Here is a 15,219-nt window from a genome sequence, read left to right as displayed (position 1 = left end):
ACATAGATAAAGAAATATCATACATTAATTAATTAAGAGGTGTGTAAAAACTATTGAGGAACTTTTGTTTTTTTTGAACCTAAATACTTTTCAATTGAAAGTTAATAACTGATTCTTCGAGGTGTTTAAATTTATTTAATGATTTGATTTCTAAACAATTTTTTTTTCAAACAAATGGATCCAAAATCAATCTCCTAACTATATTTACAACAATACACTGAGTTTTTGTCCTCAACCTAAATATTTTTTTTACCGATAAATTTCAGCCTTTACATAAATATAAGTAAACGGTTAAAGTTTGAATTGAATTTTGTTTTACTAGATTTCTACATGATGTTTTCCTTTTTTTGTGAAACTTGATCTCAAGATTCTAAACATGATTCTTAATAAAAAAAATTTCTTAAAATAAAAAAAATTACAAAAATAGTCGCAATGAAGATTAAATCTAAGTCTTCATATTTCTAACTATTTCAATCTTTCTCTACCCAACCACTATATTAACCTTAATAATTTTTTTGGAAAGTAACAGTAATGAGTGTAGGCTACACCCCTAATGAAAGAGTTAGACATTTCTCCCACAGTAAAAAAAGTTAAAAATGACTATTAAATTTACATATTTTTAAATTAATGGTTGTCATTTTTCTTTCATTTTATAGTGTCTACTTTATTTAATTAAATAACTCTTTGTCATACACAATTTTCTAACATTATATATATTCGTATATAGATTTGGACAAATTAGTTATACGAAAATATTATATTCGTTGAATTTATTAATCACGTGTTTACCCTTAAAAACAAAAGAAATAAAAAGAATTCATGCTTGATTGTGACCCTTCTTTTACTGTACGTTTTTATTAATTTCTTTATTTTCTTTTATGAACTGCTTTTAATTACGACCCCACAGTTTCCTGTTTATTTACACGAGTATCCTCCTTCTTTTCCACAACAATCCAAACAAATTTCAACCATATAAATTTCAATAAAAAGGCGTGGAACTTTAGCTCTACAACTTCAAACACTTTAATGTCGTTATGTAAAAATAATTATCAATGTCTCACTCACAATATATTTATCGATTTTGTTGATAATTAATCTTTATTATAAAAAAATCTGATTAATTAATTTAAATATAATTTTTCTTTCTTATCATATTTCTCTATCAGTAATATTCAAACTAAAAATGTTGTTTTAAAGTTAAGTTCATATAGATTGTTGATTCCTATCAAATAACCTAAATAATAAATAAATAAATAAATTTATCTAATATGAGGCTTTTAAATTTGGTAATCTGATGTGACTGAATATATAAGACCCAAAGCTAACGAAACATCTGAGCATGTAACTAGGTACACCTTTTTATTTGCTACTATTCTAGAAGGGCGATTTTTCTGTAAATAACCCCCTGATTTTATGGGCTAGGACAGTTTACTAGTAGGAGTACAGCAATACACTCAGTTTTGTCCTCAACTCTCTGCACTTTATGCCAAAAGTTAGTGTAACTACCGTCTCTAATATGCTATTAGTAAGTCAAACAAAAGTCACCAGTCAACCAACCAAACAATTTTTATTTAATCTCTTGACAATTCTTAACAAGTACATCACTTATAACATTAGTTAAAGAAAACAGAATAACAATTTTTTTTATTTATTGAAAGTATTCATAAAGCATTCAAATTATATAATATTTTTCAAATTCTTTTATTTAATAGCTTCTAAACTATATCTTATTAATGAGATTTTAGTTTTGCTTATGATTTTATTATTTATTATATATGTTAACGTAGTATTTGGTTGGATGAGGATGAAATAGAAAACAGCAATTTTTTTAAACTTTTCTGGTTTAATTCAACTTTTATGAGAATGGATGAAAACTCTTTCTCATATGTAGTTTTAACCTCATCTAATATTGGAGGGATTTTTAAAGGAGTAAAATTTTTAAAACATTTTTAGTTTAATGTTTAAAATAGTCTAACATGTGTTTTTTAAATTCAAAATTATAAACTTACAATGTTAAATTGATTTTTAAAATTTCTTCTCTGGTGTTATAAAGCAAACAAGACATAAGCTAACTATTCTCCCTCCATTAAAATTTTTCTTCTTTCCTTCTTTGAACAGAACAAACTCTAAATACAATGACTTTTTTTTGTTTAATATCACGAGCATCAATCAAGCCAGGCAGCAGGATAATCCATAGTATAAGTGTGTAACAATGAGGATGTGTAACCTCTCCTACTAAGTCAAGTAATCACAATTTTATATACTTAAAGTCGAGAATCACACTTCAGTTTTTGGCTAAAAAATATCAGTATCAAACCACTAGAGTTAACGATTTTTTCAGCTAAAATGTAATGATTTTGAATTTAATATTATTTTTTTCTTAAAAATCACAATAAAAAACGATCAACAAGATTGGATATTATATTATATTCTTTTAATATTTTTGTATTTTTTATTCTGTGGTAATGGTTAGAAAATTGTTTGTTTACGACTGTCGGGGGTCATTTATTATTGACAATCACTTTAGAGAAAAAGATAGATGACAGTTATGAGAAAGAAAGAAAGAAAAAAATGTGTTGATGGGATTAGACCGGTCAAATGTACTGTCTCTGCATGGGAGGGAGTTACTGCATAAAGATTTCAGCGTTTTATGTGGAAAAGATCTTTATATATAGGCCTGCCTTCTGAGTTTTGCAGAGACCAACTTTGGCTGATTCCACACTGATACCTTGCTTTCTTCCATCACTTTTCTCACAACAATCTTTGGTTTCCAAACCCTATAACCTCTCATCAAATGGCAGCTTTTTCTTCCCAATACTACCAGCCCTTTCTAGTTGACTCCCCCGCATGCTTCTTAATTACTCCTCCCATAAACGACGTGCCTTCTTTGGGGGAGCATGGCCTTATAAACACCACCACTATTACTAATACCCTTCATTCTTCTTCTCATTATTCTCACAATTTTTATCACGAGACTAGCTCTGTTGATCAAAGCTCCAAGGTTACCAATACCATCAGTGACACTGAGCCTTCTGTGGTCAAAAACCACAGTCCTGAGACATCCATGGTTGTAGACAAGCTTGAAAAGGGTGAACAGGTCACTCAGAAGGTCACCCCTATGGTGAAGAAGAGAAGAGCAAAATATGGATCTTCCTTGAGTAGCCCCTTATCAAAGGTATACTTTTCTATGTATTTTTTTTCCTGTTTCTTATTTAATTTAATCCCACAAAACTTAAGTACAGCCATATAAGTATTAAGTATTATCGGTACTGTTTTTCAATCAAAATTGAAAATACACATTAAACAGTTAAAACTACATTTTTAATTAAATAAGTGTAGCTATGAAATAGCTAAGTTTTGTACTTATAAACTACTCATGTTAATATTTTAAACTTTGGTATTTAACTGACCTCATCTAAGAATTTTGTTGAGATTGTATACACTTCACATGTTAAAACAAGAATTGGCTCGTTTTATATTCCATAGGAATCAATAGAAAAGGGAAACAAGAAACAAAAGAAGAGCAATGGTGGGATGAAAGGAGAAAAGAAGCCAAAAGAAGAGAAAAAGGGCCCTGAAGATCCTCCAACGGGGTATATCCACGTTAGAGCAAGAAGGGGTCAAGCAACGGATAGCCACAGCCTTGCTGAAAGGGTACAATACATTACTCTTAACACAACAACTAGAAATTATCTCTCATTCATGAATATGTGTGTATGTATGAATATAATGAGTTTATGACTAGTTGGATATATACCAGAACCCCTTTAATACCCAAAGATTCATGTCTCACTGTGATTGTTGCAAAAAAAATATTAATGGACTCCAGGTGAGAAGAGAGAAAATAAGTGAAAGGATGAAGACACTGCAACGACTTGTGCCAGGCTGTGATAAGGTGAATAGTTTCACTTCTTTATAATTTATTTTTTATTATTTTATTTTTTAGTTTAATTTTTTATATATATCTTGGACGAGATATAGTTACATGTTTCTATCAGCTCTTCTTGACAGCTACGTTTGATTTGCTTCATAAATGTTATTAGGTGACCGGAAAGGCCCTTGTGTTGGACGAAATAATCAATTATGTTCAGTCCTTACAGAATCAAGTGGAGGTAGCTAGTGGCACCACAATATATACTCTTTTTTTTTTCAAAGTTATTTCACATATTTATTACATGCAATGCCTAAACTAATGATCTATCTTGTGCAGTTTTTGTCAATGAAACTTGCTTCCGTGAATCCCATGTTTTTTGACTTGGCAATGGATTTGGACACCCTCTTGGTTAGACCCGATCAGGTGAGAAAATAGAACCTAAAATTTTTCCTGTGCTAAAATGATATAAGATATAGTTGCCTGAAATAAGGCTAATGATGAAACTTTGTCCCACTGAATTTCAGAAAATAAATATTATAGCATCACCATCACCATCGCCATTTCCACTAGCATGTGCAGCACAATGCAGACCAAACCAGGCCATAGCTTTTGCTGACACAACCACCACTACCACCAGCTTCCCCACCGCTAATAATAATGACTATCTTTTGGATTATTCATCTTCACTTTTTCTTCAAGGCCAGAGACCAAACGTCTTCTTTGAGGTACATATGAAACCACTTTTTTTTATCGGTTTACATTTTGGTTTAATTGACTTGTGTTTGAGAATAATATTATAAAATAATTAATTTTATTTATTTAAATTTTATAATAAATCTCGTTTTAAAGTGTATATATAGACACGGTTTTTAGATTTGATTGATCATTGAATCAATGTTTGTTTAAAAGAAATATATTTTTCTACTATTTTTAAAATAAATAAATTTTATTGTAGAATTGATTTTGAGAATGTAAGATCTTAAGTACGTATTTGTATTCACGTCCAAAACGTGAAAAACCACGTTTAACGTGAAGCTACACGTTGTAGCTTCCACGTTAAACGTGACTTTTCACGTTTTGGACGTGAATGCAAACACACTCTAAATTAAATATCCAAGATATATGGTGTAACTCGATTTTGGTGATGAGTAGACAGATATTTAAGTTTTCAAATAATTTATCCATCCTTGTCAAAAATAAAATATCCATTATTATTGTATTGGAAGTTTTATTATCATTTGATCCAGGGTTGTAATCTTGATATTCTATTCTTTTATATAAATGTTAAATTTCAATTCAAGATAAAGACATAAACAAATTCTCTCTGTTTATTTTTTTTAGATAATTACAAGATTATAAAAAAGGGGCAAAGAATAAATAATTGATAGAGAAAGGAGGGTTTTTATTTATTTATATCTTTTTCCTACATATATTCTGACAAAAACATAATTTTCAGAATTTCGGTGGTCAAATTTGGGACGCAGAAGACCAAAGAGAAAAGTTTGTTCATCCATATGGATTCGGCAATAATTCGTGTTCTTTCAATTAGTATCAAATTCAGACATGTGGTAAGCTCCAAGCTCATGCCTTGTAATAAAACCATATATGCTCATTATTCATTAACATGATCTGCTTCTTAAGTTTCTAGTAGGTTGCGAAATTCCAAACAAGTACCAGTATGAAAGAAAAATGAAAGCTCGGGTTGGTATCAGTGTATGAGAATACGAATATGTGATGATTTTGAAGGGTTTGGTTAATTTGGTTCCTACTCAACCAAATTAAAGAGAGCATTGAAGATGGTGAATAAAGTGCAGCAAAATTAATGAATGAAGAACAGTAGAACACAAAGGACAGAAAATGCCGACCAAATAAGGCCATATCTTTTGCTAGATCCCTTGTTCTGTTCCTGTCCAACAACATGATGCACAAACTCCAAGACTCTCTGTGTCAATCCTTCAGACATGGAAATTTATGTCACGTAAATTAATTATTAGGGAAAACTGATTCTTGTGGTGGCAGTTATTCTGTTGATACAGTTAATTTCACCGTTATGCAGAAATGATAGCTTGATGCTACTGATCACTTTGACAAGACATGCCAATGCAATTGCCATGCATATTTTGGTGTAGTTCACTTCATCTATATTTGCAGAATCTTTAGACTTTTGGCACTATTATGCTTCATTTTTTCTAATTTAGTTATTTGGGCTGTTTCATTTTCCGACAATATATAGGCAGATCCTAGATGCTACTACCTATGGTCGACTCATATAGCTACGCTAATATGAATTCAACGTTAGAAAACACAGACAAAATAATTATTATCTAATCAAATAATACAAAATTGGTAATTTGTGAGTTGTGATCAGTTTTTTTCTTCTTCTTTTCTTCAAATTCAACTTTTTGTGTCACTTGTAGGTCTAAGACTGACAGTTTTCTCCCTTTGTTAAAGCAAACTCGCCTGCAACTCATGGGTACATAAGATATATTTGTTTATATTTGTCTTAATTTGATCAAAAAGCCTTTCATATAATATATATATATATATATATATATATATATATATATATATATATATATATATAATTGTCGTAACCGGGATCACGACGGGATGACGCTAACATTTTTATATTCAATGGAGCCGCCACCAATATTTTAATTTAAGGGAAAAATATTGGAAAACCCTTTAAAGGATAATCTGTAAAATTAAAGTTGGGTTCGGGAGTCGATTACGTGTAGGGAAGGTATTAGCACCCTACAACGCCCGTAAAAACAGTACCTTTAATTAATTGCGCAAAATTATATAAATTTATAAACATTTATTTTATTCCTCGAAAGTGTGTATACATACATATATCTTTTTTTTAATATGAGAGATGTTTCTTTTGTATTTTTTTTTTTATTAAAAAAAAATCATGAGGATTTAGGTTAGCACATGGCTAAACAATAAACCCTCCCAATAACATGAAAGATAGAATTGCTATTCAATCAATGTTATTGATTTTTATTTGTTGATAATAAAATAGGCTTAAAGGTTAGAACAACAAATAATTATTCTATTAACTTTTATGATTTACATGATATTAAGGGGTAGAAATGCTACGCAATTAATATCATTAAAGCAACATTATGTTTATATTTTTATATTTTTATCTAAAGAAATAGATTTTGCATAAGGATTCAAGTTAATAAATGACTAAACAATAAATCCCTCCAATAACGTTAAAAATAGAAGTGCTACTTAATTAACGTTATTGGTTGCAACATATCTTTATTTAAAAAAGACAAATTTGTTAAGGAGAGTTTAAGCTAGCAAATGACTAGTCATTAAACTCTCAGGACCTAATAATGTTAAAGATAAAAATGTTATTCAATTAACATTATTATTGGTCGCATATTAAATATTTTTATAAATAACAATATTAAAGGCAACAAATCATATTTACTATGTACAAACAATAAATAAAAATAAATAAATAAACAAAAAATAAATAAACAAATAAATAAAATAAACAAATAAATAAAAGAAAAAAAAAGTTAAGAAAAGAACGATACCAAATGAATTGAATCTTCGAATATGATGATCAAGAAGGTGCTTTTTGGCTACCTTTCACACTACAGAGGTGTCTCACAGATCTTAAGAAATACAAAAGAGAGGGGGAAGAGAGAGAGAAAAAATTTCGAGCTCTGAAGAGTACTGGACGAAATTTTTCGGCGCCCTTTTGAAATGAACCCCAGCGGTCTATTTATAGACTTCGGGAAGGGGTCCAGAACGGCCCGTTCCAAAATCGGAACGGCCGTTCTGGACATGGCCGTTGTGTGAAAAATTCGTAACTGGAACGGCCCGTTCTGAAATCAGAACGGCCCGTTCCAGTATTGAGAATAACACCCAATTTTTTTAGACCGGAACAGCCTTGGAACGCCCCGTTCCAGATGCAGGAACGGCCCGTTCCGTTTTAGGAACGGCCGTTCCAATATTGGAACGACCCGTTCCAATTTCGGAACAGCCCGTTCCAAATTAGGGTTTTTGGCCTTTTTGGAGCCTTAGAACGGCCCGTTCTGGACCTTGGAACGGCCCGTTCCGATTCTGGAACGGCCCGTTCCGGGCCCAAAAAATACTTAATTTGTGCTTTTGGGCCCTCTAAAGTCCTGTCTTCTTGTCGGCATGTTTCGGGAGCTCCTTCCCTTCATAGTAGATGTCTATTTCATCACTTTTGTGAGTCCGGATAAAATTGATTATTCACAATAATGATCGTTCTCTTGCCAAGAGTAATCGACGACGCCTTCTTTAATTATCTCTATTATTACTATTAGTAAAAAGTTATTCGAATTTATAAATTTAGGAAATTCTAACATTAAATAAGGAAAAATTCATTATATTAAAGTAGAATCCATTAAAATTTATAACTTTCAACAAAAATTCAATCAATAATATTAAAAGAATGTCAGAAAGAATGTGACTAACATTTCTTATCTTATCAAAATGTTGGATTACAACACATATTACTCGGTTAGAATAGTTAATTAATCATTTCACTTTGACTAACAATAATATTGATTCTACTTAGTTTTTTTTTTCACGACTTTAGTTTACAACTTTAAATTCAAGTGTTTTTATTTTATTTTATTTATTATTATTATTTTTATTTATATAAATTACAGCAACGACAAGAATTTGAGCTTAAAATTATATGTATATTATCTTAACTCTTCATTATTAGATCAATCTAATAAGTATATCAAAGAGTTTAAGTAATGCAATCTTAATTTTTATCTCAAAATGATTGTTAATTTTGTCTCAACTTATTTATAAAAATAATTGTCATAGAAGAAAAATAAAGAGAGCAAAATAATTCATTTACGAAGTTTCTTAAATTAATGCATGTTACTTTACTCTAGGGCAGGTGAAGGCAAGCTCTTTGTAATGTCTTTATCAGTAAAGATGTCACTGTTTGTTGAGAAGAAAAATATCGAAAGTTGTTGTGATGTCCCTGTAAGCAAACACGTCCCTATTTGGATTTCACTGCTCAATCAGTTAATTGCCACATATTTTGATTTTAATGCGTAAAACTTAGTTGTGTAAAATAATGCTCGTGCTTTTAGAAGAGACCATATAGAAGATAATAATAATACTAGAGAATTATAGCAGCTGACAGATAAAATGATACAACAGATAAGGGAAGATAAGATTACCTTTATTGTAAGAATAAAATTGATCAAATTACTATTCAGTCCCTGAAATATGGGGCATTGGTACATAATAGTCTTTAAAATTAGAAAATAGTAAAATTAATTAATTAATTAAAATTACGGTCACTTAATTTAGCCTCTGATATGTACAATTTATTATCATTATAGTTTTGAAATTTTATAAATTACTATCGTTATGGTCCATATATAACAGAGTTGACAAGAAGATTAACATGACTAACAAATTTAATTTTCATGGACTTATTTGATTTTTTCTTCTAATTTAGGGCTACTATGAGTATGACAATGTCCCAAAATTTTATGATCTAAAATGCTAGTTTATTTTAATAAATGTCATATATAGTTTTTATATGGTTCAAGCTTTATTTATGTAATATATTATATATATATATATATATATATATAAATTCAATGATAATAATAGATGAGAGTTCCTTGTCTGGATCTAAGATTCATTAATTTTTTATATTTATCTTTTTTTGTTTAACATTGAATTCATTAGAATCGAATTTTGTATATATTTTATTGATAAATCTTATTCAACTAATTGAGTTAAACGTCTTGGTCCCATTGTAAACTTTTGTTTCTTATTTTTTGGATAGCTAAAAAACCTTTTACGAGTGGCAATAATTTCAAAAAAAAAAATGTTGTTGTGGATCTTCTAATTTCTCACATATATTTTTATATAATTGTTTCATGAAAAGATTTAATAATTGCTCACCATTTTACAAAGGAGCGGAAAGAGATTTCTTAAAAAAGTAAATTTGAACCTAACTCAATCTTATAAAACTAATTTATAAGGTGAGAATTATATCTAACTTGTAGTCTTATGTACTTTATTATGACCTTATCACTAGCTGTTGTGAGATCTTTAACACAATATTTTACTTGAAAATTAAACATATTAAGTGTAAAATTTGCAAGACTTTATACTTTTGAATAATCCAATAATAATAATCTGATAGCAAATGACTTTAAAATTTAATTTTATAAAGTTAAATTAAGTTAAAATCCATTTTAAAATAGCATTAGAACCTATTCTAATTAATGATTGTTGATTTTTATTGAATTCATCATGTTACCCACTATTAGATCACTCACAGATATTTAATTTTATAAATTTCATGTTAAAGGTGATCAGTCCTTAACCTGATGAAGTGCATTAGTCTCTAATGGTAAGATCAAAAATTCAAAATAATATATATAAGTGAAATAATACTTATTTTAAAAGTTAATTTTATATGGTTAAATTGATTTCTAAACACACCTCCTAAGATGTATTTTGAATTTTTTAAAATAACCTCAACCGATTATTTTTATTTGTAATTATGTCCAACAACTATCACAGTAATTAAACTATTTTTTTTTTTATATTTAAAGTTAGTGTATTAATTACTCGTAGCGGCACGTTCTTAGTGTGTTGCTTACTGACAAGCAACGGTGCTTGTTAGAAATTGTCATTGGACTTATCCTACGTGGCAACTCAGTTGCTTAAATTTTTTTCTCAGTTGCTTGTACAAGGAATGGTGCTTAGCACTGAAAATTTTGAAGAAGAGGAGTTTGATTGGTTGAAACTGATCCAGGTGGAATATGGACAGAAACTTGGTAAATCAAAAAAACAGGAAAAACATCCTTCACCTCTTCTTCCTCCATCCGGCCGGTGCGCGGATCCGTCCGGCCAGACCCCTCCGCCCCGCGCACGCAGCTTCGCACAACCAGACCCGCCGGCCCGCGTGAACCGCCCGGTCAAACCCCTCCGCCCAGCGCACCAGGACTCCCGGCCCGTACGCCCCTCCGCGCGTGACCCCCTCCACACGGTTGTCCCCTCCGCGCGCGACCCCTCTGCACCTAGACTCCTGTGCACAACAAAACCCCCGTGAAGAGAGAGTGAAGAAAGACCGAAGAGAAAGAAAGAGTGATTGGAAGAAAACGTGAGTGAGAGTCTGAGAGATGTGATTTTTTTTATTTTTTTTATTTTTTTTTATGTATTATGTATTTTTTTTATATTTTTTATGTATTATGTAATTTTTTATATTTTTTTTATATCATGTAATTTTTATTATTATTATAATTTTTGGTATTTTTTTTATTATGTATTTTTTTATTATAATTTTTTGTATTTTTTTATTATGTATTTTTTTTATTATTGAAATTTTTTATTATTATAATTTTTAATTTGTTAGTTATTTATATTTATATATTATTCATAATAATTAATTTTATAAAATTTTATCATAAAATATAGTGTGAGGTGTCAAAAAAGTGTAGTATGAGTTGTAAAAAGTAGGAGTGTTTATAAGCAATTCTCATTGGAGCAAAAATTGTAAAAATGTAATATGAGTTGCTTATGAGTGACGTGGCACAGTGAGACCCATTTAAAGTGGTTGGGAGTTGCTTATAAGCAACTCCCATTGTAGATGCTCTAACAAATTATTAAAATAAATCTTACATACATACGACAAACACGTGAACACAGTTCATGAAATATTTGGTAGTTCTGTGTGTGTGAAACTAAAAGTTAAACACCTATATTTTTATCACAAACAAAATAAATAAATAAGTAACTTGTATTAGTTGAATCATTTTCTCTTGATAATACTTTGAAAATGTATTTTGTCATGGCTTTTGAATCGTGAATGATGGATCCATCCTATCTATGTTCTTCTGGACATGCTTTATTAATTGGTTCCCCTGACAGTGTTTGCTTTCGAAAATGGTAAGCATGAGCGATATAAGACAAGAATTGTTGCCCCTAACTTGTGTCTTTACAAAAGTGCTCTTCTCCAGCGGGTCAGGTTGTGCAGTGAAAAGAAGACATTCATTCATGTTCAAGACGTTTCCTCGTGTAAAAGTTACGATGACAAGATTTTACATGAAAAGTTTATGTATATCATGTGGATTTTCTGTCCCCTTTCTTATCTATATATGTCCACCCACGTGTTGCATTCTCAATTTTTCCACTTTCATTAATTCATCACCAATATATATATAAGCTAACAGCACATACACTTCTTTTAATATAATTATTTTTATTGAATTTTACAAAATTAAGAGAGAGAAAAATATTAAATAAGGTGTAACTCACTAAAATTTATATTTGTTTTATAAATTTTAACCAATTAAAAAATATATTTATATTACCTTAACTATTTCATTAACATTATCATCACCATTATTATCATTGCATCACAATACTAATGAAAAAGTGATAATAATAATATATATCATTATACAATTTCTTTTCAAAATCATCATTTCATATTTTTTAAAAGTATTATTGTGTTTTTCTTATAATCAAAATATATACACATGTTCATAGTAAAATCATCTTAAATGGAGACAAAATAACTGTTGCTTGGGAAGTTGGATCAAAAGGTCTACATACATCGGAGTACACTACTTCTATAGAGATGTTCTTGTTAGATTGAACTTGAAGGAATAACTTTTTTTTGGATGTTGAATATGTAGGAAAACATATATCGTATCATTGTTTTCAATTGTCTAATTTATGTTCAAGGTTCACTATTCTCATTCTTTATAATAAAAGTAAGGTTATAATATTCACCGATTTGAAATCAATATTTAAAATCTTATTTTTAGTCAAAGGTACAAGAATGATCAAGATCAATCTCTTCCTACCATCATAAACGATTAAAAACTTCTCCTACAAATTCATATTCTTTTAACAATTACCTATGACTCAACAAGTTAATTTTAACATAAAACACATAATTAGAATTATATGATTGTTTACCACCTCTTTATTGAATCAATTAATATCCTACCTATAGCTTTGTTTGTTATTGTTTTTTTATTTGCAAATTTTACCTTGCTCTAATTAAGACACTTTCAAGCTTGTTGACCAATTTGGGGTACTTTTCAAAATTATTTACGTAAATGAGATTGTTTTGAAATTATTTATACTTTTGGGGCATTTTATTATGGTGTCACTATGGGTCATAGCGACACCAGTGACACGTGTACTTTTTTTTTTGTTGGTAATTACGAACGGCTAAAATTTAGCCAGTAAAAGTCGTTATAGACTGTAGCGATTTTTGCAAAGTCGATATAGGCTACATCTCCATTAAAAAATATAATTAATATATATTTTTTATTATTAAAATAATATTTTATCTAAAAGCGCTATAGGTCATAGCGACACCACCTTTTTTTATTAATATTTTCATTTTATTTTAAATATTTCTTTTTTATATTTTTAATTAAAACTACACAAATAAATAAATTTAATTTAATTTATATTTTCAGTTTTTTGTTTAATTTAATTTAAATTATATTTTTAGTTTTTTTGTTTAATTTAATTTAATTTATACTTTCAGTTTTTTGTTTATAAATTTAGTTAAAAATAATTTTTTGTGTAGTTGTTTTTTATTTAAATTAAGTCAAGAAAAAAAATATAAACAAAACTTAATAAAAAAAGAAGTATAAAATTAAAAAAATGGAAAAAAATTGATAAATTAAATATGGAAAATTAAATATAAAAATTGTTATTTGTGTATTTTTAATTAATTTTTTTTATTTTATTCATATTTTATTTATATGTTAATTTAAAAAAAAGTGATAAAAAAGAAGTATTTAAAATAAAATGAAAATATTTTTTAATAAAAAGAAGGAAAAAGAGATGTCGCTATGGCCTATAGCGACACAATGTCGCTATCGGCTATAGCGACTTCTATTTTTTTTTATTAATTTATTTACTTATTTTCTTAATTTATTATATACTTTTGTAAAATTTTAATTTTAATGAAATTTCATTTTTATTATATGTATATTATAAATATTTTTAGTTTTACTTTTTTTTATGTTATTTTTGTTAAAACACAAAGACTTCACACATGAATAGCTTAAAAAGCAACACCTCTTCATATTGCATAATAGGCACGGAAGCACCAACAGCATGCAGAGGAAGAATATTGTAAGGCGTATAAATCTCCATCTTCGCCTGGACATCTCTGGCAGTCGCGATAATCTGCACACACAAATTGATATTGAAAAATGCACACACATAATTGCTATGACCCATAGTGCCTTTAAGTCGTTATGGCTCATAACAACGTTATTTTTTTTTAAAATTTAGTTTTTTAACTTTTAACATTTAAATTATCATTTTTAACAATATTTATTTATTTGACTTCTTTTATATTTTTTCTGTCTTTTCCCTCTCAACATCTATTTTATCTGTTTTCAAATAAATTTTTTAATAATTAAATTAAATTATATCGTTATAAACTATAATGACTTTAAAAATAAAAAATAAAAAATAAGTCATACCGAAGATTACCTCTTTTTTTTCCGCTCCAACTAATAAGCCCCCGACTTTACGTATAGATCATTGTCCATTCATTATATTGAAATTAAATTTAAATAAGTTTTTCATCTTGTTAGGTTTCACCAATATCATTTCAATCCAATATTATAAATTATGTGATGTTGAACTCTTCTAGTTAACTTCATTATCATATAAGAAATTGTATGTATAAAACCTTAGGAAAAAAAAAAAAAAAAGAAGCTGCTCCAAAAGGAATCTCTTATAAATTTTTGACGTGACAGAAACAAATGTAGTTTTGGTGTCATAGAAAGACTGGAAATGTCATCAAACCAATGTCACAGCAACAGAGGGAGAGTTAATCAATATATTTGCAGATATATTGATTGTGTGTGCGTACAACCTATATGACAAGTCAGGATCCAAACCCTACCTGACTTTTATGCACCTATACGCAACATTGTCACGCGTGTCAAACTATCTCCCTCACATGTGCTGAAAATTAAAGGACACTGAAATTAATAGTACTATTTAGGATAATAAAGCTTCTCAATTTCATTTCATCATCGATCACATCTATCAATATGACCCTTTCGGTGTCTACAACATTATACACTTGCACTAGATGTGTTCGAGTTTAATATTATCAAGTTAAGCGTAAAATAAGTCTTATATAAATAGAATTAGATATAAGTAAAAAATATATATAAATAAAAGATAATCCTTAACTTTTAAACTAATTAATTTTGTGAACTCAAATATAATATTCTAAGAAATTTATCCACTACTTATGAATAAAGGGATGTCCAGTTTTAAAACTTCTCCAATAAAATATAATATGCATATCACTT

The 15,219-nt window shown here is 28.8% G+C and overlaps 1 protein-coding gene across 3 annotated transcripts; it reads left to right on the top strand.

Moving 5' to 3' along the window:
* Nucleotides 1–2,618: 2,618 nt before the first annotated feature.
* Nucleotides 2,619–6,055, top strand: LOC109813687 (uncharacterized). Of its 3 annotated transcripts, none has more exons than XM_029274430.2 (8): nucleotides 2,619–3,175; nucleotides 3,487–3,654; nucleotides 3,830–3,895; nucleotides 4,044–4,112; nucleotides 4,211–4,297; nucleotides 4,399–4,599; nucleotides 5,331–5,442; nucleotides 5,523–6,055. In XM_029274430.2, the coding sequence occupies exons 1-7, from the start codon at nucleotides 2,795–2,797 to the stop codon at nucleotides 5,421–5,423; spliced, it is 1,065 nt and encodes a 354-aa protein (XP_029130263.1). In that variant the 5' UTR covers nucleotides 2,619–2,794; the 3' UTR covers nucleotides 5,424–5,442; nucleotides 5,523–6,055. The 3 variants fall into 3 exon arrangements, with proteins under 3 accessions (XP_029130263.1, XP_082925266.1, XP_020233509.1); XM_020377920.3 differs by having other exon boundaries at nucleotides 2,622–3,175; nucleotides 5,516–6,055; XM_083069140.1 differs by having other exon boundaries at nucleotides 5,331–6,055.
* Nucleotides 6,056–15,219: the final 9,164 nt, after the last annotated feature.

The sequence above is a fragment of the Cajanus cajan genome, chromosome 2 (genome assembly GCF_000230855.2).
Source record: "Cajanus cajan strain Asha chromosome 2, NIPB_CcT2T_4, whole genome shotgun sequence".
NCBI lineage: Eukaryota > Viridiplantae > Streptophyta > Magnoliopsida > Fabales > Fabaceae > Cajanus > Cajanus cajan.
Note: the sequence above shows the minus strand (reverse complement) of the source record. Positions and strands in the feature narration are given on the sequence as shown.

Excerpts from the sequence above, each read along its gene's own strand:
- LOC109813687 (XM_029274430.2), top strand. The coding sequence starts at position 2,795 with ATGGCAGCTTTTTCTTCCCAATACTACCAGCCCTTTCTAGTTGACTCC. Across the intron at positions 4,113-4,210 it reads CCTTACAGAATCAAGTGGAG|TTTTTGTCAATGAAACTTGC; the intron begins GTAGCTAGTGGC and ends TATCTTGTGCAG. Across the intron at positions 4,298-4,398 it reads TCTTGGTTAGACCCGATCAG|AAAATAAATATTATAGCATC; the intron begins GTGAGAAAATAG and ends ACTGAATTTCAG.